The sequence below is a fragment of the Falco punctatus genome, assembly GCF_963210335.1.
Source record: "Falco punctatus genome assembly, chromosome: 4".
Lineage (NCBI taxonomy): Eukaryota > Metazoa > Chordata > Aves > Falconiformes > Falconidae > Falco > Falco punctatus.
In genome coordinates this window covers 14,340,988-14,367,046 of record NC_137583.1, presented here as the reverse complement: position 1 = coordinate 14,367,046, position 26,059 = coordinate 14,340,988, and the positions used below count along the sequence as shown (strand labels likewise).

The window sequence follows — 26,059 nt, the reverse complement described above, 5'->3', positions numbered from 1 at the left end:
CATGGGGGTTGCTGCAGCACCCACCATGGGGGTGCCTAGGACCCTGGGGTGCAGGGTGAGAGGCTGCACAAGTGCTGGAACATGCAAACACTGCTGCAATCGCACCTAAGCTGCTTTTGGGAGCAGTTCCTGGCATGTACCCTGGCCAAAAATATGTCTGGGGAAAACAATATTCAGCACGGGTACTTGTCAGCAGCACAGCTGTGCCCCAGGTGCACTGCCTCTGCCCTCTTACCCACACCGGTGCAAGCAGCAAGCAGGCTTGTGGCCATTGAAAATAATGTCATTCCCTGTCCTACTTGCCAGTATTTGCACTGCAAATGGATGAATTTTTTTTTATTTCATTAATGACACAACAACTCCCTTGCAAGCCTATCAGCCAAGCTGAGATCACTTGAAAATCAAAGCCCAGCACTCTCAAAGAACCAGGAATACGAAACAAGGTGATTCAGGGACAGATCCATAAAGACCTTGCATATAGAAGTGAGGCAGTACGATGACTTACACCCCCTTAGACAATAAACTAATGCTGAGAGCTTTCCCCAGGCTCACAGGCCTTTTTTGCTGGGAAGGATTCAAACCTCCTCCACTCTCCTCCATGCCAGCTCTGAAGTGAAGCACTCCCCTGCTTTTCTGCTGGAAATGCTCCTCCCTGGAGGATAAAAATAAATAATTTAATTTTTCAGGAGGCCAGAAAAAGAGACTAAGGGTGAACATGGCTCTGGCATAATGACTTGGAAAAAGAGAGCACCGACACGTGCACTGCACACACTCAACTTTGGGCAATAATAACTGGACACCCAGCAATAACGAAGCCCACCGTTTGAATGTCGCTGACGCACTTTTGTCCTTCAGTATGCACAGATTAATGGTGACTCTTCTTTCTTACAGCTGGAGAAAGAGCAGGAGAAGCAGGAAGACCATGCACCAGAATTCATTAAGGTCAAGGAAAACCTGAGGAGAACATCAACGGTGACTGGGGATGAGAAAGCAGCGTAGCTTCTGCCAAAACTCAACAGGGATCCTACAAAGGCCGGCGCTAACACACACACGCTGACATCTCTGTACATGGTGGACATTCACACCTGCACCGTTGGGGCTGCTTATGGTTATTAACACTTGCTCCAGTAAAGGCACAAAAAAGGTTTTCCCAGCCCAGTAAGGTACCACTGTGGAAAAGGTGCAGTATTCACCGAAGAAGTACTCACACGGGGAGATGCAGAGCGAAATTATGTTCTTTTTCCCCCCAGATCGTGGGTGCATGCTAACCTCCAGCTAACTCTTGGTTAACCCTAGAAACACAGCGACTGTTTAAGCCAGGGAAGTCTGTGGAGGGATGGTTTGGGGGACCCCTGCTTCTTCCTGGAGGCAGGCTCACCAGGCACTGGGTGACAGGAGGGCAACTGCAGCTCTGGAGAAGCTCCTGGAAACCTGGCCTGGTAACGAAAAGGGACAATCTGTGTATTACTGAAAACAGCCCAGGTCACCATAATGGCTTTCCCAAGGGTCACTGGTATTGCCCCAGTGTGCGAGTCAAGCCTGGCTGAGGCTGTGTGTACCAGCAGCACACCCGTACTATTAGAAAAATCAGCCTCTGTGTGCCCGTACCAATGCAGCAGAGGCAGGTGCAACTGTTATTCACAAGCATCTTTAAACCGCTTTTCAAACCTGTTTGAAAACAGCTCTTTAGGCAGTTCCATGCTCAGGCAGAAAATCCATCGGACCACACCATCAACACCCCAAGCGGGAGGCAAACGCTCTGTGCAGAAAGCAAAGGCTGGGTGTTTTCGGCATGGCTGTGTGTGGAAGCACGCAGTGACCAGGCAGCAGGTCCCTGCAGATGCAGCAGACAGGCAAACTGCTTCTTGCCCCTGGACGACTGAGCTTCAGCCCCTTACCCAGCAGCCAGACATGTGACTGAGAAGTGTCAATGTGGTAATGTCATACTGGTGTCCTGGTAGCCACCCTGCACACAGCTGGCATCTGTAGGCACCGGGGGCTACAGGGCACGTATGTGGTGATGCAAAACCCTTTGTCAGTGCTTTTCATCCCCTTTTCCAGAGGTCAGAGCTGCCTCATTGCAGCCACCACCTTGGAAAAAGTAAAAATCTTCTTGCTGCCAGTATAGCAAAGCTGAGATAGATCGTGTGTTTGCGCCACATATGGACAGAGCCTGCCACACGTACGGAGCACCCATGCCCTGAGGTGTCCACATCTAGAGCTGAAATTGCACCTCCAGGAATATCTCAGCTTCTTGCTTCCCACATCAGCCCTGACACAAAGCCTAAACAGCACAACTCACCAACTGCCTTTGGACACCGGCTCTTGAATGGCAAGCCTCAATGGACCCAGTCAGCTGGGAAGGTAATACCTGGATAAACAATACCTACTATCCACATCTGCAGTGGATCCATATGTAAATTAAGGGAAACTAAGCATTTATCACATATTTATTAAAAAGTTACTAATCCATTCCCTAGTCTCCCTGGTCCAGTGGGGTGCTTAATTTTGAGGGCTGTTGTTCGACCTGGCAGCCTGAGTAAAACATCTGAGCCACATCACATCACGAGCAGTGACAGGTACGAGGCTTCTGCGACAGACTGGACATAAAAGCCCTTCACTCCATTTCAGTCCTGGAGAGCTGCACCCCACAGCACTGTCTCTGCCGTGAATTTTAAACCCCTTGCTCATCACGCTCATTTTAAAGTTTTTATTTCAGAAATCCAGTGCATATGGTCACTAAGGGTCAAACAAGATCTAAATGGATTTATTACACCCCTCCCAACTGAGAAGCTTTTCCATATAAGTTATGATTAAAACCATGAGGAAGAAGCAGCATTGACCATTTTTTCAGGGGGAAAAAACAGCCAAATTTCTCCAAGAAAAAAAAAGGTGTTGCTAAGGATGTTTGTACACAGCTGTAAAGAATGCTGTATGATACTCCATAGATAACATCAGTTTAAACAACAAGCCAGAATTACTGTGCTGGGGGTTTTGTGAGGGGTTATGGCACAGATTAAGTAACCTTGATCAAAGAGCTCAAAAAAACCTCAGCAAATTAATTTGTAATTTTGCCACAGATGGACATGTACTCCAGGAGAGGCAATCTGTCGCTCCATATGCACCAGTGTTATCAGCTCACCCGGGCTGGGACAGGGGCATTTATACAAGTCCTTGGGTTGAAGCCATCCGGTAAGGTCTGGGTAAGCTGAGTGCTCAGATCAGCACTGAAAAACTTGCAAATATTTTGCTGCGGTCTTCCTGAGTACGCAAATATTATCAGAGTGAAAAAAAATGAGTGTTTCCCTTAGATGCAGTGCCCACCCAGCACAGTGGGGCTGCACACCGGTGCAGTCCATGATAGCTAAGGGGCATCTGGCTCATTCTCAGCAGGTGTCCAGAAGGGAAAGGCAGGGCCAGGTCACACTGTCCTAACTCAGGCTGAGCTAACAGTCACAGAAGTCCTTCCAGCGGTGGAGAGACAGCAGAAAGCCCTGACCTGGCAGCTCACCAGGACCCTGCGGGCTGAGAGCCGGCACCCAGCTGCACACCCACACCAAACCCCAAGCAGCCGGTGCTGGCAGCTGCTGCGGGGCCGGGACAGGCTGGAGCATCCACATGGCACACAGCGGGACACACGGAGCTTCATCCACGGCAAGAGCTGCAGGCTCCAGCCTTCCATGATGGCACATGGGAAATGATGCTTTTACTGTTCAATGCTGGCTTAAAAATCACAGCATCTTCCAACACAGCTCCTCGCTCCTCACACCCCTGCGAAGTGGTAATGCCTCCCTGGCTGGGCTCAGACCCAGAGCCTGGGCAACCTTCACCAATGCTCTTGTGCTTCATGGTGTGGCAGCAATGGAGGTGGCACCCGAAAAGTATCAGTGTAGGCATCAACAGGAAGATTTTGGGGTATCTTTGTGTCTCTTTTTCTTTTAAACGAATTCTTCCCTATGCCCTTAAAATGCATTCCTGAATAAACGTGGTGTATCCAGAAGACACAGATTATCAGAGTATTGACGGGGACAATTTTTTGCACTGTGTATGTTGCCTATGTGGTATATAGTCTATATTCTGTGTTGGTGTTTATACATTTATATAAAAATATATGTCATGCAACTCTACTTAATTAACTCATACCTTTTAATGTGGACATTTCTGAAGAAATAAACTAAACGATGATTGTACATTTTGCTCTTTCTACAAGGAACTGAAAAAGCTCCAAGGATGCAAGCAGACAACAGCCAAATAAACTGAATGAACATAAAAATCAGTGAAGTCTGACAGCAACTCCTTTGTTGGTGTTAACTTACTCATCAACGAGCTGTTTTCATCATCCGCACCCAATGCTGCCTCCATTGCTTATTCCCAGACTTCATCTCAATTTACTGAATGCTTAAGGGCACAAAAATTGTGGAATCAGGCTTTGTACACTGAAACTTCCCATATGTTTGATTTCTAACTGGCCAAAAATGCCCACCTACCTGGCAGGATAAGACCCACAAAGCCAAGGAAATACATTGCCCTTGGATTTAATTCAAAAACTCCATTTTGAACTGAAAGGTAATCCTCACACTAGTCAGCTCACCTCATTATTCTAAAACATTTTTAAAGAGGTTTAGCAGCAACAAAAGACCACCGATTAAATAGATAAGAAAAAGAGAGGATGCTTCACACATCCAGGTCACACACCATGGTCCCTGAGAGCCAGGACTGAAACTAAATGCAGTAAAGCAAATGAAAAGGACTTCTCTGTCTCATTAGCAATACCCTTAACAGCAGAGACGCCAACTCCCCACTCAGAACAAGGCAGAGATGGTGCTTGGATGCATTTCTCTGCCACCAGGTATCCGCTGGGATTGCCACACCGGGAGGTAAACAGCATTCCCGGCCCTCCGCACCCTGCGGCACCAGTGTGGGCAGTCAGCTCATCATTAGGGATGAGGGCTCCTTGACTAAACCTGTTCTTCAGGTCAGGTTCCCAAAACATCTTCCTACCTTGTTACCGCTTATAATAGCAGCTCAGTTGCTATCCTGCCATAGCAGGTTGTGGACTTCATTTCCTGGCACAAACCACACAAAGGGAAACACCTTCACTGGAGAGCCTGGCCTTTGGTGAGGCGTGAGACCGGGGGGCTCAGGCAGGACTTCGTAAAATGCTTGATCAACCTCTCGCAGCCCCAGCCAGCGAGGTTTCAGTGGGCTGTGCCCCAAGACTGCTTACACTAATTACACACCTCCTTTCACAAGCAGATGCCAAAGGCAGTCATTCATATCATAGAATCACTTGGGTTAGAAAAGACCTTGGAGATCATCGAGGCCAACCACTAACCCAGCACTGCCAAGCCCACCACTAAATCATGTCCCTAAGCGCCACATCTATGTGTTTTTTTAAACACCTCCAGGGATGATGATTCCACCACCTCCCTGGGCAGCCTGTTCCGGTGCTTGACCATCCTTTCAGCGAAGACATTTTTCTTAATATCCAATTTAAACCTCCCCTGGCGCAACTTGAGGCCGTTTCCTCTTGTCCTATCGCTTGATACTTGGGAGAAGAGACCGACCCCAGCCCAGCCCAGCCTCCTTTCAGGCAGTTGTAGAGAGTGATACATCCCCCCTGAGTCTCCTTTTCTCCAGGCTGAACCACCCCAGCTCCCTCAGCTGCTCCTCATCAGACCTGTGCCCCAGCCCCTTCCCCAGCCCCTGCCCGGCTCTGGACACGCTCCAGCCCCTCAGTGTCTGTCTGGGAGTGAGGGGCCCAAACCTGAACCCAGGGTCCGAGGTGCGGCCACACCAGTGCCCACTGCATGCAGTAGGATGGTCACTGCCCTGGCCCTGCTGGCCACACTGTTCATGACAGTGGCCACACGTACCGTGACAGTTCATCTTCTATAGGAGAGAGAAAGAAACAATCATTTCCATTCTTTAAGGACACATTGCCTTTTAGCTATGCACAAACTGCTCCATTGCCTAGATTTTTTTCTTACTGCCAGTTTTCAATACCAGCTTTGCAATTTATCCAGGTTATGCTGAGATCTCTTTTCCTGTGCACTCCCTCCTGAAGTGCCTCCAGGCAGCCTGCTGCAGTGCAGCCTCCTCTCAGGGAACCCTTCTATTTTCCTGCATATTTATTTCTTGTTACTGTCTCAGAAATGGCAAATTCTTGTTTTCTTCCTCAAGCTAGCGGTACCGTCACACTGGCCCTGGGTGATTCCCTTCTCAGGAATTCTCTTCTGCCTGTCCAGGTATTTCTCTATATTTAGATAATTTCCCAAAATGATCTAAAACTGCCGTAGAGTGACTGCTTTTGCGTTGATAAAAGCATCACATGAAACCTGTGAGTCGGACATGACACCAGGGATATGCAGGCTTATGGAAATGGGGAAAAATGCAAAATTATCAGCAACACGATAACTGTGGTGTGTTCCAACACACCATGACCACGTGCTCTCGTGGATCTTGTTGGCTCCCACCGCAGCCCACGAGATCTGTGGGCACCCCATGGGCACGTGCAGCCAAGGTGTGCAGGGGCGCTGCCGGGTGTGCAGCTCTGCCAGCATTCCCTAACGCCGGCTGGCAATGACCCACCCGGGCAGCACCCACACCTGCCCAAATACCAGCCTGCATGAACATCAGGGTGCAAACGGGTTCAGGGCCAGGCTTCTTCCAACTTGCCATCCCCTGCCTTTCCTTCAGCAGATCAGGATCCATTAGCTGAATTGCAAACAGCACTCAAGATGCATGAGGCTGAGAGCTTCTGACTGCAGCAGAAGAAAACAGCAGAGTAAGCAAAGAAAGCCCACAAATAACGTCAGAAAGATGCTACTGCCTCCCAAACACTGGCAACCCCGAGCCACCGTAGGATGTGATGCTGTGCAGTAGGGACCAGAATACCAAGCAGCACGTCCATAGGACACCCTATTGCTCTAATCACCTATTGAGGTACCTATTGCCATGGCAGGGTGAGAGAGCCACAGAGCATCTTTAAGCTTCCAGATTCATCCCTAACGCACCCTCCCTTGCCCGTCAGCTGTTCTGACTTGTTGCTCCTCATGGCTGCTGGGCTTGGTTCACTGAGGCTCAGCCTTAATATTACAGTTATGCAAAACTACATACAATTTCTTATCCTCTGTTTAGTTTCTCATGTTGAAGCACGGTGAGTCCCACCTGTTCCACCTCCTTCCCTGACAAAGCAGTTTCCAGTGAGAAACCAGCAGGTCTGCAGCAGCAGCAGCAGCGGCGCAGGTTCGTTGACGGCCGGTGGGCAGCGGAGGGACCCCTCCCGTGGGGCTCGTACCGCTGTAGCCAGCGGGCCCTGAGCTGCCAGCCTGTGCCCACTGGGCACCAGCCCAGACCAGGCAGGGGCGGCAGGGGCAGCCCCCCTTCACCCACGGCAGGCCCGGCCTGCACAGCACACCCCTGTGTCCCGGCTGGCAGCGCAGGCCGCAGCAGGGCCGCGGGCAGTGCCATAGCAGCGCCGTAACGCAGCTGGGAAAACCTTCAGCCAGGCGAACCCGGGGCCGGCTGAAAAAAAAAAAACCCAAACCAAAAAAACCACACACCAAAAAAAAAAAAAACAAAACACACACACACAAAAAAAAAAACCACAAAAATGACACATGGGGGCGAAGGGCAGGGTGCCGCTCAGCGGGCACCGGACGCGCAGCCGGCAGCAGACGAGCGGCCCGCGCCGGGAGCAGCCCGCCCGGCCGTCCGCGCCCCGCCGGCCCCGGGAGGGCCCCGCGCCCCGCCCGCCCGCCCCGGGAACACCCACGGGCCGGGCAAGGTCCCGCCGCGGCCGCCCGGAGCCGGGGCCCAGCCGGAGGGCGCCCGGAGGAGCCAGGTACGTGGGGGCTGCGCTCGCACGCGGCGGCCGGGCCCCGGGGCCTCCCGGCGGCTGCGCCCGCGGCCGCTCAAGGGCAGCGCGGGGGCGGTGGGTCCCGCCGTGGGGCCGCCCTGCCCCGGGCCGGCGGGCAGCCGGGGCCCGGGCTCTGAACCGGGGCGGGAGGAACGGCTGACTGCTGACGGGAGCTTCCAGAGTGGAAATCTCTTGGAGTATTAAAAAGTAGTTCAGGAAGGCCGGCAGCCTCGTCAAGGGAAGAGCCTGCTTTGTTTTCCAGGTACCACGGGGTTTTCTTATTAGTAGCATCCTGCCCACATCCTGCTAACGTGGGAATTACCGGGTCGCAGCCGCTGCCAGCCGAGCCCGTGGGACAGGGGACAGGGGGAGCCCGTGGTTCACAGTGACCCCGTGGGACGGGGGGCCGGCCTGGGGCGCAGGGGCCAGGCACGTTAACACACACCTGTGGGATACTCCAGCAGTAACTTTTCATAAAATATCAGGAACAGACTGGTTAAACGACAATAGTTATGTTTTAAAACATATCAGAAAACCCGCATTTTGAGCTCTTAAAAGTGCCCTAAATTTTCATTGTCTGTATTATTGCAGTGGGGACAAGGCAGCACCTAAATATCCACACAAGCCCTGTACAGGTACAACGCCTTGGCCAACCCGCTGCAAGTGCTGGAGATACACCCAGCACCCTCGCCCAGCACCCACTGGAAGGTGCCAGTGCCCAGCAAGCCCCGGCCCGTGCCAGAGCCACGCAGCTTCCAGGATGGCTCTGCTGGAGACCAGCAAGTCCTCACTGGGCTCAGTCCTCGGCAGCATGAATCCTGACCTTGCCAGCGAGAGGCAAACGGCCTCCTTCAGCGTGGAAAAGCTCACGGCCTGGCTGGACGGCGGCGCGGAGCACACTCTGATTCGGAGGGCGGTGGGTGAGTGAGCCTCATGAGGCCCCCGGCTGTCCCGCTACTTGTGCTCCTCCTTTGCAGCATGGTGCGCTTTGCGCTGCTGGGTATTTGCTTGTCACCCATCTCTTTAAAAAAGTGGGAGTGTGGAGATGGAGTTCCCCGTTAGTGTCAATCAACACAGCTCCTCTGCAGCCACCCCCCCGCTATCTGAAGCTTTTCCCCTTTCCTGCTCCCATCCCCAGTATCTCTGGCAAGTCTGGATAAACAAGGACTGAGGGTCGCACAGGCGAGCGAGCATCTCTGTGGGAGGGGGCTGCGCATGGGGGCTAGCACTGCTGCTCGGCAATGCACGCCAGGCGTGAACTGCAGCCAGTGACCCTCCTGGGCAGGCTCATTCAGGTGAGGAATTCCTTGCATAGGTTGGCTTAGCCAGGCTGAACTGCTCTCACTTACAGTGGGTATCCCAAAATAGGACTGTGTGCTCAAAGGAACAGAGGGAAAAAGAGTATCTCTTTTGTCTCTGTAACTACATCCGTATTATACTCTTTATCAAATGAAAGCAGCACAGGCCACTGGGATTTGCACACTTCACGGTGCAACTGGAGTTCAGTATAACTTTAAGTAATTAGACTTGGACTCAAGGTTTCAAGGCAGAAAGGGAGCAGCAGGAGTGTTCAGGCTGACAAAATGAGCAAGCCCAAGAGTTGCTTCACAGTTCTGCAAAGGGCTGGTAAAGTCCCGAGCGGGACACCCAGCAGCTCCAGCTGTTAGCCACCCTCTGCACAAAGTCCAGCTAACCTCAGCTCTTGCTGCTGTCGGGGCACTGAAACAGCAATTAGAGACAGAAGGATCTATGGCATTTTCTGCCTGAGGCACGCAGTCATCTCCAACAGCCTGACCAGGGACAGTGCCTTACCCTGCAGGGTCACCATTTCCACTCGACAGACCCCTCTCCCAGGCCCACTTGGCTCCCTTCCCCTCCTCCTTCCCCAAACTTGCTGCTTTTCCGACTTCGGCCTGACAGCCATCAGAGCCAGCACCAGCAAAATAAAACTTGTCTGCAGTCACCCTAAAAAGCCACAGCATCACTGTCCACAACCCCAGTCCTGCCCGCTCCTCCCCAGTGGGGCTCGAGGCACTGCCTGCACCTCCCCAGGCCCAGGAGAACCAACTCTTCTGTGTTATTTTGCAGTCGAAGCTATTGAATCTGACCCCGTATTTAGCAGAGAAAACCAGTATTTCCAGACCCAGAATGAGAGGTACGAAGCAGCAGTCAGAAAGGCTGTTCATCTCCAGAAAAAGATGCACGAGATGGGATGGACTGAGAATGGACCTGAATTTAAGTACATTTACAGGTGATTTTTATTGATCTTTTTAATGTACAACTGGTTTTTTGTTAGAAGTTGTGTATTTCAAGAAGAATCAGCTTTAGCAAAGGCTGGGAGAGGCCAACAGTTGACAGATAAGGTTTTGATACAAACGTGCTGCAGGTTTTTACTTTAGCAGCACACTCGGGAAAAGGGAAAATGATGATACATGGCAGGGAACTTCTCAAAGAGCAGCACATGGGTACAGCGTGATAGATCACAGCAGTTCACATCCCCAGTGTGATATTTCCACTTCAGCATGCTCCTTACTTGTGCTACAGCTCTCAGAGCACCCATCAGACATTTTAAAATGTATAAGCAGAATTGGAAGTAATGCTGTTTCAGTTACATTACTGACTTCCACATTAAATTAAAGACATTTTCTCTATCTAGAAAACCCACACTGTATTAAAAAAAAAAAAAAAACAACAACAAACCAACACCTTAGTTTGTAGGTAAATTGAATAAAATATTTCTCACAATCCTTTCCTTAAAAAAATTTCTTAGCACTTTGCATGGGGTTGAGCTCCACATTTTAATTGCTTGCCCCTCCTTCTTTCCCCCTTTGCTAAATAAATTACTGGCTTGCTGTTGCCGTTTGGTGCGGTTCTATACCCAGTAAGAAGGTGCAAGTTCAAAAGTGTCACTCAAAAGGGCAATACCTGCACTGCACAAATCACTGCTGACACTCAAAGTAACTTCCGAATATTTCATGGAATCATAGAACCATAGCACAGTACGGGTTGGAAGGGACCTTTAAAGGTAATAATAGTCCAAGCACCCTGCAATGAGCAGGGACATCTTCAGCTAGACCGTGTTGCTCAAAGCCCCGTTCAACCTGACCTTGAACATTTCCAGGGATGGGGCATCTACCACCTGTGGTGGTTTAACCCCAGCCAGAAATGATGTACCAGGCAGCCGCTCGCTCACTCCCCCTCCTGCCCCCCACAGAGGGATGGGGAGGAGGATCAGAAAGGAATATGAACTATAGGGTTGAGATAAGAACAATTTAATAATTAAAATAAAATAGGAGGGGGGAAAATAATAATAATAATTATAATGAAAGGAGGGAGAAGGGGAGAGAAATAAAATCCAAAGGGAAGGGAGAAAAAAAAAACCAAGTGCTGCACAATACAACTGCTCACCCCCGCTGACCGGTGCCCAGCTAGTCCACGAGCAGTGACCAGCGGGCCCTGGCCAATTCTCCCCCCAGTTTATATGCTCAGTATAATGTCCTATGGTATGGAATATCCCTCTGGCTAGTTCAGGTCAGCTGTCCTGGCTGTGTCCCCTCCCAGTTTCCCGTGCCCCTCCAGCCCTCTCGCTGGCGGGGCCTGAGAAACTGAAAAGCCCTTGACTCAGTATGAACATTACCCAGCAACAACCAAAACCATCAGTGTCCTGTCAACACTGTTCTCACACCAAATCTAAAACACAGCCCTGCACCAGCTACTAAGAAGAAATTTATCCCAGCTGAAGCCAGGACACCTCCTCTCTGGGCAACCTGTTCCAGTGTTTCACCACCCTCATTGTAAAAAAATTCCTCCTTATATCTAGTCTAAGTCTACCCTCTTTTAATTTAAAACCATTACCCCTTGTCCTATTGCAACAGGCCCTGCTAAAAGCTTTGTCCCCATCCTACGAAAGATTATTTTTAATAATCTTTTAAGGTAGGGAGGTGGGGGGTTTTTAGCTCAGCCTCAAAATGTGACTGAAGTAATCAGGAAAGAAATCCTGTGAAGTAAAATAAAGATACAAAGGGCTCACAAGCTATCAGAGCCACAGGAGCTTTGGAGCTGGGCTGTGTTTTTAGGAGCTCAGCATCTGTTACTCAGAACAGATAATTCCTCCAAAAGCAAGTGAAATAATGAGCTAGCAACACTTCAGAAAACTGCTACAAAAGAAGGAACAAAAACAGCTTGGAAGAGCACTTTTCCTGCAATACCGTGTTGATGCTGGATGTTGGGCACGGTATGACAATGCAGAAATCAAAGGGCAGCAGGTGGTACTGTCTGGTGATCGACACCCTGTCACTGCCTCATTCATCACATCCCTGGAATTTCATCCATATAAAAATACCCCTTGTGCCTTCTCTGCAGAGCACTGTCAGGAGATGTCGCCTTTCTCCTTCACCGTGTCTTCATGAGAAGCATTTCAGTGCTGGGCTCCGACAAACAGATCAGCAAATGGATTCCTCTCGCCACCCAGTATCGGCTCATTGGAAGCTACGCCCAGACTGAACTGGGGCATGGTAAGGCTGCAAAGAAAACGCGGCATTTCCACAGGACAAAAGGCTTCAATTACCCCAGATTCTCGGGGGATTTCAGATCGAGCTGTCCCTGCTTCAGTGGGGCAGGGGTGGCTGTGGGGGTAAATGCTACTTGCGTGTTAGAGGTTGATGTCCTCTGTGTTCCTCTGCAAGCTGGCAAAACCAAAGCCAGTGCATCTCCAATGTGGAAAAAATAACAGAGTGAGCATGAAAGCTCATGGTTAGACAACAGGCACTCACCATCGGTGGAGGGGATCAGCCAGGCAGCTTGCCCAAGCTGGTGGTTGTCACCATGAACCAGGCAGCTTGCCTGAGTACCATGTGGCTCAAGAGATCTTTGCAGGAGATGGTGTGGGGTTGCTGGGAGCATTGTGCCACGGTTCTCATCAGGAGGGTAAACCACAAAACCCTGGTAATACCCACAGCAGCCTCCAGGGATCCTCCACTCTTTCCATCCTTGTGATACACCAGGAATTCTTCTTGTTTGTTTTTGTTTTTTTTTTCTTAAGGAACGTATCTTCAAGGTTTAGAAACAACAGCAGTCTTTGATACCACTACGCAGGAGTTTATACTGAACACACCAAAGATCTCTGCCATGAAGTGGTGGCCTGGAGACAGTAAGTATCACACAAAACATTTTGGTTTTCCTCATTTGCTTCCTTCAGTTACTTGGTCTGCCTGGTCAAGCTCTGTGTTTGGGGGCCAGGTGCTAGCAGAGGACTTCAGTAAGGGATGCACATATTGGGAGGCAAGTAAGAGACCAAAGGGTTTTGTACAAGTTCAAAGGCCAGAAGGGAGCCACCACCACCTATCAAAAGCCCTTGGGTGGCAGGGCTGGAGAACTTCACTCAGGGAAACTCCTGCTGCTGCAGGAATCTATCTTATCTTCTTTGTAAATAAGAGGCAGACAACCAAAAACTGCAGGGAGGTCATCAGCATAAAGGATTCAAGTCATCAGCCAGTCTCGACATAAAGAATTCATGTGAAATTCATGGCTCCCTTCAGGAAGGTATTTCACAGAAAATAACTGGAGTTACTCGAACAGCTACAGCACTTCCCACTCTCTCAGCACAGTATGAACTTTAACTATTTATTTTTTCTCATCTGCTGATGCAAACTGTTTATCCAAGCCTCACGGGCAGCAGCAGAGGCAGGAGGATAACGCAACATCTGAGAGCCAAGAGCAGGCTCAGGGCACAGATGCAGGTGATTTCCAGCTTCCAGCAACTGTGGATCACACCTATGCTGACCCATATATTAGCAAGACCTAACACGCAATGAGCACTGCTGTTAACTGTGAAAACCTTGTCTTAAGGGAATGGGGCTGTTTTTCTTCTTGCAGTGGGAAGGTCAGCAACCCACACAGTGGTCTTTGCTCAGCTGTATGTCCACGGGAAGTGCTACGGCGTGCATCCCTTCATCGTGCAGATACGCAGCCTTCAGGACCATTCACTCTGTCCAGGTAAGTGACCCCAGACACTGCAGCACTGTGCTCTGCTTATTTTGTTCTTAAATGTTTTCTAAAACATTGAGCCCAGGGAGAGTTGTAACTGCCAAAACCAAAGACAGATACCCAAGGCACAGTTATCATTAACCCCAATTTTTCACCTAAAGGAAGCTTTAGCGTATCCTCAGGCATATCCAGACCAAACCTTCTTCTTAACCAGAAGCCTGGGCTGCTCTAACCACCTCTGCCTTAACACCTCAGTTCTGATCCTGGCCAACATTGATAACAGATGGATCATGGAAACAAACTACCACAAGGCATTCAAATGCCTGTTTCATCCCTCAAGCGAGATCGCCCATGCTGGAAAGAGGCGGAGCTGAACGTGCCCTTCCTTTGAGATCCCCAGCCTGACCCAAAATGGGGAGAAAAAAGTTCAAGTAGAAGTAAGCAGGCTATATTTTCTTCTACTGCAGGCATAATTGCAGGAGACATCGGTCCCAAAATGAGTTTTGAGCACATTGACAACGGCTACCTCATGCTGCAGAATGTGCGCATCCCCAGGGAGAACATGCTGAACAAGTTTTGCGAGGTATGTGTGGACTCACATCATGGACTCGCCTGCGAGACTCTCACAAGTCTCTGCAGTTTACCAAGGGCAGGTTACCTGAATCCTAAATGAAACTCCATGTCAGGAATTCCATGTTCAGAGGTTAGGGTTTACAGGGCAGGCAGAACCTATCTGAGCCAGAAGCAGTAAAAGTTTGTCTTTTCAAACGGCTATGTTTCATCCGTCATACAGAAAAATATTTAAGTTTGCATCCATTGAAGGATTTTGATGTCCGTTTTATTCTATGCATACAGATTACACAACAATCCTAGTACTGTGTATTGAAGAAAGCGGCACCTAACATCCTCTCTCTGCTGTAGGTTCAACCAGATGGCACCTATGTAAGACAGGGGTCGCAGAAGATTAACTATTTCACAATGACTACAGTGCGCATTTCCCTGATTGCAGATGAAGTTATAATACCTCTAATGAAAGCTTGCACCATTGCCATCCGATACTCCGTGGTTCGCCGGCAGTCCAAGTTAAAGCCTGGGTAATGCCACTCAGGTCCACAGTGGTGGGAAGGGGACGGTACACCACGTTCCCCACACCAGTCTGTATTTCAGCTTTTCATCTTATCTTTCAGCACATCACTGGCTTATGTCCTGGCCCAGATAGGGTATTACAAACATGCTTCCCCATTATTTACATTGAACGAGCTTCAGTCAAAGTACAGCAGAATGTTTACTGTTCCTTCTAAGATACATTTCATAGTTGGAATAGTTCAGCAGTTCACACAGGCAACTTGTTTTTCTTATAACTAGCCCACCCGTGGTAATCCCGTAACTCAGCAGAATCCAGACAAAGCAGACAAGTTGCCGAATTCTTAGCCTGTAGCACCCTATGAGTGGGTGCGACATTAGAATACCTTCCAACACCCACAATTCCAATAGCCACACTGTGACACTGAATTTTATTAGTCTGGTAAGAATCCCTGTAATTTTTATATAGATATTTTCATTTGCATGGATTTCAAAAATTTCCACTTCAGTCTTCTTTCAAAAGCAAGCAGAGCCTAATGAGATCATGGTTTGGTTCAAACGCAAACCAAACACAAGAGCACAGCATGCTGAACTGCTGCAATAACCAGTTCCATCATTTGAAGCCCTGCATGTACTAACCACAGCAAAAGTGGCAAAGAACATCCAAAAAAAGCTCAGAAAGCTTAAAATAATTTAGATTTCAATATGTCCAGGAAAACCTATCTACACCCAGGGCCACAAAGAATCAGTTTGAAAAGCAAAAGTTTTTCAGGGTGCAGTGCCACCACCTCCCTTCGAGCACCTAACAACTTGCTGTCCTTGAAGGTTTCATCCTCCTCCTCTCCCGCAGTCCCTGTTCCCCTTCTGTACCAACTGCATGCACAGAGCCTTTTCTACTGTTAGGCTGGTTCACCAACACAGCAGGAAAAAAAAAAAACAACCCACACTTTTTTTCCTAGTCAGACTTGTTTCTCTAACAGCCTTAGCAAGCTGGGCAGATTTGCCGCCACGACATCAGCTCAGTCCCATTCACACACTGCTGCTTGGTAGTGAAAATGCCATTTTTCATTATGCAGTAGGTAAACTAACAGTAGCTACGCCTGTCTCCACACTTTCCCTACTTCATCAGCTGTCTTCCAACAGGGAAGAAGAAGCAAAAATCCTTGACTACCAGACTCAGCAAGAGAAATTGCTGCCCCCGTTGGCAGCAGCCTATGCCTTTCATTTCATCAACGACTACCTGCAGGAGCTATTCAACAAGGCGTACAGCGAGATCCAGAACAAGAACTTTGACACACTGCCAGAGGTGAGCTGCAGCAGGATTAGCTCGTACAGCATTTCTCACCTCTCAGTATCGAAGTATTTTAGCAAACTGGACAAGCATTCCTCTCACCCCTAAGTAACTGGAGAAAGAGGAAACACTGAGATCAAGCTGTGTGTCCTAGGTCCAGAACCAGTGAACAACAGCATTTGCCTCACCGCCCCAAATTTTCTGGTTTTGGGAACTATTGCAGAGTGAAAAGTCCTTGAAAAGCATGTCTGTTTGGTAAAAGCCTTGTTCCAAGTACCTGGTGGCACAAAGCGTTATTTCACAACTTCATCTATGAATGCACATGCAAATACGCACTTCTGAGCCAAAACCAAAAATGTTACTTTTAGATAGAACATAAGATTTTGCAACTGGAAGCCTGAAATGAAAACACTCTGAACAAGGGTGGCCAAAGCCACTGCTGGTTGAGAGAAACCAAAAATGCATAAACTGACCACAGCGTGCTCAGCATGAGGGTGTGCAGCATCCCAGGCAGAAACTGAAGGTCAAGCTCAGGGAGCTGGGTGCTGCACCAACAAGCAAAGGAGGATCTAACAGGGATTTCGTGCCCAGAAATGGCACAAAATTTAAAAGGGAAACTTGATCTGAGGATTACTTTAGAACACTTCCACTATTAACACCCTGCATTTTATATATATATATTTAATTAATTTTTTTTTCCCAAAAAACAGCTCCATGCATTTTCTTCAGGCTTTAAAGCCTTGGTTACTCAGTATTGCACTTCAGCAGTGGACATCTGCCTCCGGGCCTGCGGGGGACATGGGTACTCCTTGCTGAGCGGACTCCCTTCCTTGTATACTAAAATAGTTGCCTCTTGTATTTATGAAGGGGAGAACACCATTTTGCTCCTGCAAACTGCCAGGTAACAATTTAAATGTGTTCACCTAAAAGCCTGCCCTCTCATTTATTCAACCTCTACCACTTCTCCAAAACCAGTAAAACCAGCTACTCCTTTCTCACAGCACCTTCTAAAAATACAGCTCAGGACATAAACTATTCACGTCTTCTGTCTAACAGGCATGGAGGTGCATGGGAATCGGATTATCTCTCTATTTTTGGTTTTGGGACATATGCAGGTGCTGTTCTGCATAACCTCATTTTCCTCTTTGCCTAGTAGGGCAGCAAAAGCATTGCTATACAAGTTTTGCAGTTTATTTTTTGTTAAGCAACCAATGTAACACAATATTGTTACTTTGTGTGTGAGGTTGATTCAGAGAAGGCAAAGTTGTTGGACACAAAGCGGATGAGTCATGCTCCAAGAACACCACTCTCCTCCAAACAAACAGACCGCTGATTATCCAGAGTAGAAGAAATACAGAAGAAAGAAACCACAGCTGCTTGAACTTTTAATAACGCGTGGTTTTACTAGGAGAAAACCAGAACACTTCCCAGGGACAGAGGTGCTACCACATAGCTCTGCTTGTGTGCAGACACTTCTGCATTCGTTATTGCCTCTTCTTGCAAGATAAATAGCAAGGTCAAGAGGTGTCAAAAACGTAAGGGCATGGGGAATGCTCCTTGGACACACGTTTAGCTCCAAGAAAGGGTCTTAGGTTTGTTAACACAACATGACTGTGTGTTGGAGACCACAGAGGGTAAGACCAAAGCAGCATTAAGACTCAGGCTGCAAAGCTGATATGTGTATGACGACTGTGCTGCTGAGACTGCCAATAGCCACAGCAAGTTTCTTCCTAAAAATTCATCACTACTACAGATTGCTGTACCCTTAAATACAGTAGACAGGCTACCCCTGAGACCCATCACAGATTAGGTTATCGCAAATAACATGCTAAACAAAAGGTCATTACTTGTTTGGGTCCAGTTCTGGACCACTGATGGGGTGGGTCACACCTTGCTGCTCCACACCCAAGCCCGCTTTACTGTTTGCATGACCATTTGCTGCGTGGGGATCACAACCATGCCCGGCTCTGATTCTTACCCTCTTCCCAGGTTCCTGGTTAAATGCTTCAAGGCAGCCAACACTGGCCAGCCTGTTCCGCCATCTGTCACTTACCTGGCTGCAGTGAAACCCGAGAAGTGTCCAGCCAAGAACAAGCTGGATTTTCTCTGTCCAGATATTTACACTAAGGCCTATCAACACATGGCAGTCAGGTCAGTATGGAGGACGGGAGACGGGGTTTCTCTCTTTGACATCAGAAATGTGTTAGGAGTTCAACTTCTTCCTTGCTTTGAAGGGAGGTAAAATAACACAAGTTACACAAGAATTGACACCATCTGCTCCTGAAAGAGAAGACTCACACAGGATTAACAGCCACATCAAATGTTCAATACGAAGCTTTCACATTTAGAACATCAGAAGTTTTTAAGCCATGTGCTACCAAACAACTATAATCCACGGAGCTGATTCTATCCTGAGCTGATGGCACTAAAGTAAATTCCAGACCACATCACTGAGTTGCCGTCCAGTAAAACCTTCTGGCAACTGTATCCTGTGCAATTCCATGAAGTTAAAATCTCACATACCTGTGAAACTGATGTTTGTTTTCAATTACCACAGCAAACATAGAGCCTCTCATTCTGCCCATAGCCTTTCAACTACACATTCAGCTACTCAACACAATAGTATCATGAGCGTTCTCATGAGTATTGCATGCACAGTCACGGGCCATATAGGCATCATATCTAAAAACCAGGTAAATGGATAGGACAACCCTGCTGTCATTCAAATCAGTGTAAAAACAGAGCCAGAGCCATTCTTCCAAAAGCTTCAGCCTCAATGGGAACAGGGATTTGGGTGTAGAAAAGTAGAAACATAATGTAACATCAGTCCAATATTATCACCACTTTATTTTGTTTTGCAAACTCTCCTTACACACACCCAACCCAAGAAGAACTCAGCAGACCCCCTAGTAAACTACTCTGGAAGCTGAGAAGGTAGAAATCCTTCAGTCCAGGGTGGTCTGGGTGCTTCTCCCAGTTTGTACTTAGATTTTGCATAATCTAAAGTTTACTCATACTGAGTGTGGATAACTTCAAATGTCAGAAATGCCATTTTTGCCATTTGATCACACACGAGTATGAAATGACTGCATGTGGGCTACTGTATTCACACACAATATGCTTTTATAATTTTCCAGACTTGTAAGCAGCACAGCAGCTAAACTACAGGATTTGGTTCAGTCTGGAGTCAAAAAGCACGACGCGTGGAACCAGTGCACAGTGCAGCTCACGCAGGCTGCGAAGGTTAGCAAAATTTATCTGCTTATTTGATGCCTGTCTTTATGATACAATATGCAACAGAAACAGCATGATTAGCTTGAAGTCTCAGTGCTGTTTTTGTTTTCTGTTAGTATCTAAGGGACACCACAAAGACCAGGGCACCACTGTGGTCTGCATGCTGGGAAAATCGTAGTAAGAAACAACTCCTGATCTGAAGAATTTGCCATCTCACTAGGCCAGTTGGAAAAAAGACTAAAGGGAGTAGAAATGAAAGGGAGGGGGAAAAAACCCAAACCCAATTAAAAAAAAGCCATGCACTGTTACAGTGCCACTACTGGCAGAATCAGACCTCCCATACCCTGCAACAAGAATCCACCATCTCCAGCTAACGCTCATCTTTTTATAAGAACCCAGTGTTTCTGGCTCCCAGAAGAAAGCCTCCCAAAGCCTACTGAAAGCTGGTGGAGGAGTCACAGCAAGGTGAAGCATGCCTGGTTTTCCTTACATGTACCACTTACAAGGAAAGCTAACTGCAGGGAAAACAACAAAAAGCAGTGATAAGTGCAATGTTAATTACTACTGAAAGAAAAATCAAATTGAAGTCAAGTTAGTAAGATTCAAAACCAATTTCCAGTTCACATGGATTAGACAGGCAACCAGCATGCCTTCAGCTGAAGCAGGATCAGGACAGCAGCATCTGTTCCACAAAACAAGTGTTAGTTAGTACAGAACTAAGCTGAAAAGAAAGCAAGAGGGGAGAAAAGCCCTAAATTTAAATGAAAACCAAAACCACTGATACTTTAGAATCTCCAATTAGTATGCAATTAAGTGCAATTCCTCTACAATTATGGTGAAGGTCTTCCTTCCTTCCTTCCTGAGCCAAGGAAAGGAAAATTTTAAACAGATCCATGGGTTACTTTAACATTCATTCAATTTTTAATGAAAAACATCTTGCTGTAATCTACTGTTCAGCCAGAGCCAATCCAAATTGAAATGGACTTAGCAAGAAGCCCCTGACAAAGAAAAAGGAACCCTACCTAACTGTGGTGATACCATCTTGGTGGTTTCATAGTAGGGTATAGCCCCATTGTAGTCAGTAAATTAGACAAAGTCCTTGACAAGTCAAATTCTTTCTCAGCAACAGCAGAGATCCTTCCAAAACCATTGGAAGCACTAATCCACTCATATTAGTAAGCGTGATCATAATCCTTCCAAACAAGAACTCACTGAGTAAGGGAGCAAAGACCTGATCTCAGCAGCAGCATTTTTTTGTGGTCACCTGTCTGCTGTGCGTCACCCCCATTTTCAATTACACAGATTCAGTGGAAGCAGCAAGTATTCAATACTGTAAGCTTGAAAAAAAGAGCAGAAAAACTGTGTAATTGCCTCAAAACTAAAGAAAACCACCTATAAAGCGACTTTGTAAAATTACTTTCCCAGTAAATAGTTTAAATGTAAATGTATTTTTAGCAGAATGAAAATGAAGCAAAATTTCAGATTACCTCTAGAAAAGGCTGACTAGTGCTTCTTGCACACAAACCCGAAGAAGCCATTCCCTCCTCCTCCCACTCATGGCTGAGGTCTCCAGACTGAAAAGCAGGGGAGACCACATGTTAGAGGACGAGCTGGAATAGAGCTCGCTCTAAGAAGTGAGAAGGAGAACCTAGACACCGGACTAGTCAGAAAGAAACTATTTCTGAAGATCCTAACACATGCAGAGGGCTGGGTGTAGTATTGTCAGTAGTGACTGTGCTGCTGTTCTTTAGGAAATGGGATCTGGGCCCCCAAAGTTTCTTACATACTTAAGGAAAAGTCACCCAAGCCCTTGAGTTTCCCCCATAACATTAAAACCTTGATAGCCTGCTGCTTTCTTGGGGCACTTCTGTATTTACTTCATATTCCACACCTTCCCCGGAGACTCACCCACACGACTGGCACAGCAGCGATATGAGCTGACGCCTGCCAGCTCTCAGCCGAGCAGCTCAGGCACTGGGTACGGCTTTGCTGCAGACTCCACAAGGATTCATTGCTTGAGCAGACACCCAGCTTCTCAGGCAGGTTCTGCAGTCCACACTGGCCTCCACCACCGCTTGACCATGCCAGCAAGGAAGAGCTGCAGCGCAGGTGTGCCATGCTTACACCCACAGCTGGCAGGAGAACTAGGGGAGCGAACTCATGCAGATACCAACACCACCAGCCACCCACAGCAATGTCAGCATGACAGGAGTCACCCCCACAAACAGGTGGAGTCAGGCCGCTTCATTTGCTGTGGACCTCGGCTAGTACTCCTGTAATGCGGCAGTTAAGAGACTCTACTAGTGGCTGACCCAGAAATTATCAGTTTACTTAAACCCACAAAAGCGAGAGGTAAGTTTTGTTGTCCTTCTGTTCTGGATGCTTTCAGAGCTGAAGCCCTACAGACACCGAGCCCAATATGACATGAACCCAAGGTCTTCAGTGGAAGAGTTTTCTCCTGTTGATGTGTAACAAAGATTCACTTGCTATGTGTCAACACAAGCGCATTCCAGTGGTTTCCATCACACAAACTCTTTGGGGTATTCACCAGAAATATTTAGAATTAAGTACTACCATGATTTCTGAAGCGGTTTTCTGGAGTTTACAAATACCACAGCGATGAATATTTACAACCCCAATTCTTCTCTACTGTTGCTGCAAGGCATGAATGCAAAAGGCCTGGCCAACCAGCATACAAAGAATACAGACTGGAAAAGTGCCACGGAAATGAAAAGGTTTTATATTCTTTGCAAGAACGTTTGAGTCACTTAGCCTACTAAAAGTGTTTTGAGGTGCTTTCACTGTTGACTGTGTTTGTTTTCCAGGCTCACTGCCACTACATCACAGTGAAAAACTTTGTAGAAACCGTGGAAAAACTTGAGACCAAGGCTGGCATCCAGAAGATTATGAAACATCTTTGTGACCTCTTTGCATTACACGGGATCTTCTCAAATGCAGGACTCTTCTTGCATGACGGATACATATCTGGAGCTCAAATGGACATGGTCACAGCATCATACCTGGACCTCCTGGCTGTTGTTCGGTGAGCAGCTGCTCTAGCATGAGAGGAAATACACAGCTATTCAGTTTGTCCCTGTGAAAGATATAAAATGGTGCTGCTGTACCTATGGCAACATTTCCAAAGCCAATTCACCTCATTCAGTTTCTGTTTTCGTTGGCTGCCAGCACTAGAAATTGATTGAAACATCTACACAGAGCTTGTTCTCACAGCAAAACAGACCTAAGTGTCCAGCTCCTCTGCAATCTCTAAATTAAAGTTCTGTAACATGAAATCTTAAATTATAGATCAAGAAATCCTGAACACTCTACCACTTGCTGTAGCGCAAAAGCAGGATAATGTGTAGTCAGAGCAGCACTGGCAGGAGGCAGCCACAGCAACCGATCATATGCTGCAAAACCTGCTTAAGCCACAGCTAATACAGCCTACACTGTTGCCATGGCTGAGTTGCAACTGGTACCCAAACAATCCTGCCTACAGCTAGTTCAGATGCATCTGCTCGAGACCAGTTATGACTATGTGAATTCTGAGATATGCTAAGGTTTTAACTCACCACAACACTCATTAAGGCCTTTTGACGAATGGTTCATCTTCCACTGATCAGTGCTGTTTGTTAAGAACAGATTAATTTACAGTGCAAAGTAGTGAGTTGCAACTGTATGTAAAATTCTACTTAAGCTACCTTAGAAAGGTAGAAAAATAAGAACACACCATAACAGAGCTGAACAGGACTGAGCCGAACAGCAAGCATTTTCAGAACTGATCACAGAATTCAAGGTTAAGCAATAAGCTTAACATGATGTTTTCAAAAACCTAACCCACTGTTGTCTCTGGAATTCATTGCCACTTCTCTGTGTTAGTCCATGCCTTGTTAACAGGCTTCAAGAATGGAGTGGGTGTTTACTGGGTAATTAAAAGTCAGTTATTTACAATTAGTAGAAAGGATACAAACACTTCCCAGTCTGTAGCAAAAACCCATCCTTTCCCAAATGCCCAAGCAGCCCTTTCCTAAAAGGAACTGGAAGATGCAAACCACTTTGCATCCCTGTACCTCAGGGATGACTGACAGCCAGCATGACTTCCTACACCCAGGAAAATGGGAAAACAAGGAAAAAGAAACCATCTCTTGCTCAGAAGATGCTGTCATTACATACTTGTCCTTACACTCTAGCTATCTGTTGCTGACTGCTGCCAAATTGGCCCCTGGGCTAAATAAATGAGCCGTTGCTGCTGTTCAGGGTTGCTTTGTTCTTACAGACACAGAGTAGAACACCTCGACACCCCTTGATGAGGTAATAGAAATATTTTAGAGTAGATGAAGGCTGGAGATCAGCAAAGCACATCAATCTAGTAGCAACCTTATTCCATTTTGTAAAACAAACACATACAGCATAAGAAAAAAGGAAAAAAAAACACAGCAAAGGCCAAAAGAACTGGCAGTGTCTGCTGAGAAAACATCTGACATGAGACTGAGTCCTAAATTAGGGAATTAGGGATGGAGCCCAGGTGGTTACAAGACCCTGCGAATATACCCCCATTCAACAGCACAGACAACTCAGGGCATTAGTAGAACACACCTCTGAGGAATCGAAACAAGTAGGATTTTCCCCACAGCACAGGCAAGAGGGAAAACTGGCACAGGCTTTTTAGGCTGAAGAACCTGGACAACTGACTTTCAAGTTCACCTTTGACTTATTTGCCGCCCTTACAAAGCAATGCTCACTTCAGTAATACAAATGTCATTTATCTGCTCCATAGGAAGGATGCCGTTCCACTAGTGGACGCTTTTGATTTCACAGATAAGAGCTTGAATTCTGCGCTTGGCAGTTACGATGGACAAGTTTACCAACGGCTTTACGAGTGGGCTCAGAAGTCACCGACCAACAAGCAGGTATGGATGCTGGACTACAGCCAGGCAACTTCTGCATTAACCAGAGCAGAAATTGTTTGCTTTTCTTTTAATAAAAGCAATTCAGATAAAAGCAAGTAGAATAAGAGCTTTTAATTCTTAGTATCTCAGTCTGAACAATCACCTGTGATACTCCAGTTATGCCACCTGTAATCTTAGCTCAGGCATTTAACCTCCCAGCCCCCAGAGTACTAGAGCTTGTACCAGGGAGCTGGACGGTCACCTGCCACCAATGTGGTTTTAGTTTTTAAACTTATATCGGTGAGGTTACATTGTACAAAACAAGGTAACACAAAAGTCTGTTTACATACTTTACAATTATGGAACAACACTGGGTGGCTGCAAGAGCCCCTAAATGCAGGGTATTTTCCAAGAACTGGTACTTTTACTAGTGCAATACTTAAATTTTTCTTAACAGTATGTTTAACCAGAAAGCGTATAAATGTTAAACAAGGCAATTTCATCCCTCACGGTCTTCAGCACTTTACTTTCATTTAATTCGTCCATATTGTGGAGTAATGTAAAATTCTGCACGATGTAAATAACTACTGCTGTGTCTGAAAACTCATTTTGCCTTAAGTGAGATTTTTACTGTAGTAATCAGCAACCCTTTGAAACTACAGCTGAACACAAAATTCGCCTTCAGCAAACATTCAAGTTGAAGCATATTTTTTGAAGTTAAATAGTATGCTGTCCCATTTGGGATAAGTGTTATGTATTGGTTATAAAGGACAGCACATGCTATAGGGAAAGAGATCTTACACATGGCAGAAGTAGCCAGTGGTTTGGTTTTGTTGTGTTTTGTGGGGCTTTTTTAAACAGCCTAGCTTTCTATATTTCAGAGATCATTCTTAAGAAAAAAATTAGTGTTTTCCTTCTTCATTACTATTAATTCCCTTCCACATTCTCTTTCTGAATAGATGAGCCCAGCCTACGAGAGGTATTTGAAGCCACTTCTCCACAACACGCTATCAAAATTATGAAGACCGTGATCTAAGTGAACACCACACATTTCCTCCTGTTCTTTGTGCAGCAGTAGATTTATGAAGCATCAGTAGTTACTAATCAAAATTAATAATCAGTTACTACTTGCAGTTGCAACAAGTATGAAACAAGATGCTTAGCCAGTCATTTGCATTTAATCAGACAGAAGCCAAAGCTGAGTGGTACCCACTGCTATGAGGCAATCTACTTGAAAATCACCTAGGCTTTGCCATTTTCTAACCAGAAGTGTCCCAGTAGCATCAAAACTATGCCTTCTGGCTTTCTTATTCTTTTTTCTAAATCCACTATATGACAATTAAGGAAAAAAAATCCAAACCACATTATGAGCTCCCCTTCAGTGAGTTTACAATTACAGTGTGTGAAACTGTACAGTGCCTTCAAAAAAAAAACCCAGAAACCCAAACTTTACAAAAAAAAAAATCAAAATTTATATTACAAAGTACATCTGTTTGGACAATTAAAATAGTTGTTACATTGCTCAGCAGTGGAGTACTCCTGGCTAATGAAGATTCAGAGAAAGCTGATGCCAGCTCCTGCCTGCAGAATTTACTTCCCCATTAATAGTCGCTCATACTGTCTTTCTATAAATCTCAGGCTCCAATAAAGTATATTATTTGGAATACTGCTTCTCTAATTATTATACTTTGTAATTACAGAAAGGGCAGGCTAATC

The 26,059-nt window shown here is 46.8% G+C and overlaps 2 protein-coding genes and 1 long non-coding RNA gene across 5 annotated transcripts in view; 2 read left to right on the top strand and 1 right to left on the bottom strand.

Moving 5' to 3' along the window:
* FAM107A (family with sequence similarity 107 member A) overlaps nucleotides 1-5,557 on the top strand; it is a 32,591-nt gene extending 27,034 nt beyond the window's left edge. For all 3 annotated transcript variants that reach the window (XM_080382936.1, XM_080382935.1, XM_080382937.1), the window contains one exon: nucleotides 892-5,557. In XM_080382936.1, coding sequence (XP_080239062.1) covers nucleotides 892-999 — 108 coding nt within the window. In that variant the 3' untranslated portion in view covers nucleotides 1,000-5,557. The remainder of the gene's footprint in view (nucleotides 1-891) is intronic.
* LOC308062058 overlaps nucleotides 1-7,418 on the bottom strand; it is a 66,385-nt gene extending 58,967 nt beyond the window's left edge. Inside the window, exon 1 of the long non-coding RNA XR_013927456.1 lies at nucleotides 5,550-7,418. This is a non-coding gene — a long non-coding RNA (uncharacterized lncRNA). The remainder of the gene's footprint in view (nucleotides 1-5,549) is intronic.
* On the top strand, nucleotides 7,366-26,007 carry ACOX2 (acyl-CoA oxidase 2). The gene is made up of 15 exons (XM_080382931.1): nucleotides 7,366-7,846; nucleotides 8,497-8,781; nucleotides 9,950-10,112; nucleotides 12,224-12,375; nucleotides 12,903-13,010; nucleotides 13,736-13,855; nucleotides 14,314-14,429; nucleotides 14,768-14,940; nucleotides 16,073-16,235; nucleotides 16,931-17,121; nucleotides 18,210-18,371; nucleotides 19,358-19,463; nucleotides 22,280-22,497; nucleotides 24,232-24,364; nucleotides 25,303-26,007. Exons 2-15 carry the CDS (start codon nucleotides 8,622-8,624, stop codon nucleotides 25,363-25,365), a joined length of 2,028 nt encoding a protein of 675 aa, XP_080239057.1. The 5' UTR covers nucleotides 7,366-7,846; nucleotides 8,497-8,621; the 3' UTR covers nucleotides 25,366-26,007.
* Nucleotides 26,008-26,059: the final 52 nt, after the last annotated feature.

Coding starts and splice junctions, on each gene's coding strand:
- ACOX2 (XM_080382931.1), top strand. CDS start 8,622: ATGGCTCTGCTGGAGACCAGCAAGTCCTCACTGGGCTCAGTCCTCGGC. Junction 14,941..16,072: donor CAGTCCAAGTTAAAGCCTGG/GTAATGCCACTC, acceptor GTCTTCCAACAG/GGAAGAAGAAGCAAAAATCC. Junction 17,122..18,209: donor TTGCTCCTGCAAACTGCCAG/GTAACAATTTAA, acceptor CCCTCTTCCCAG/GTTCCTGGTTAAATGCTTCA.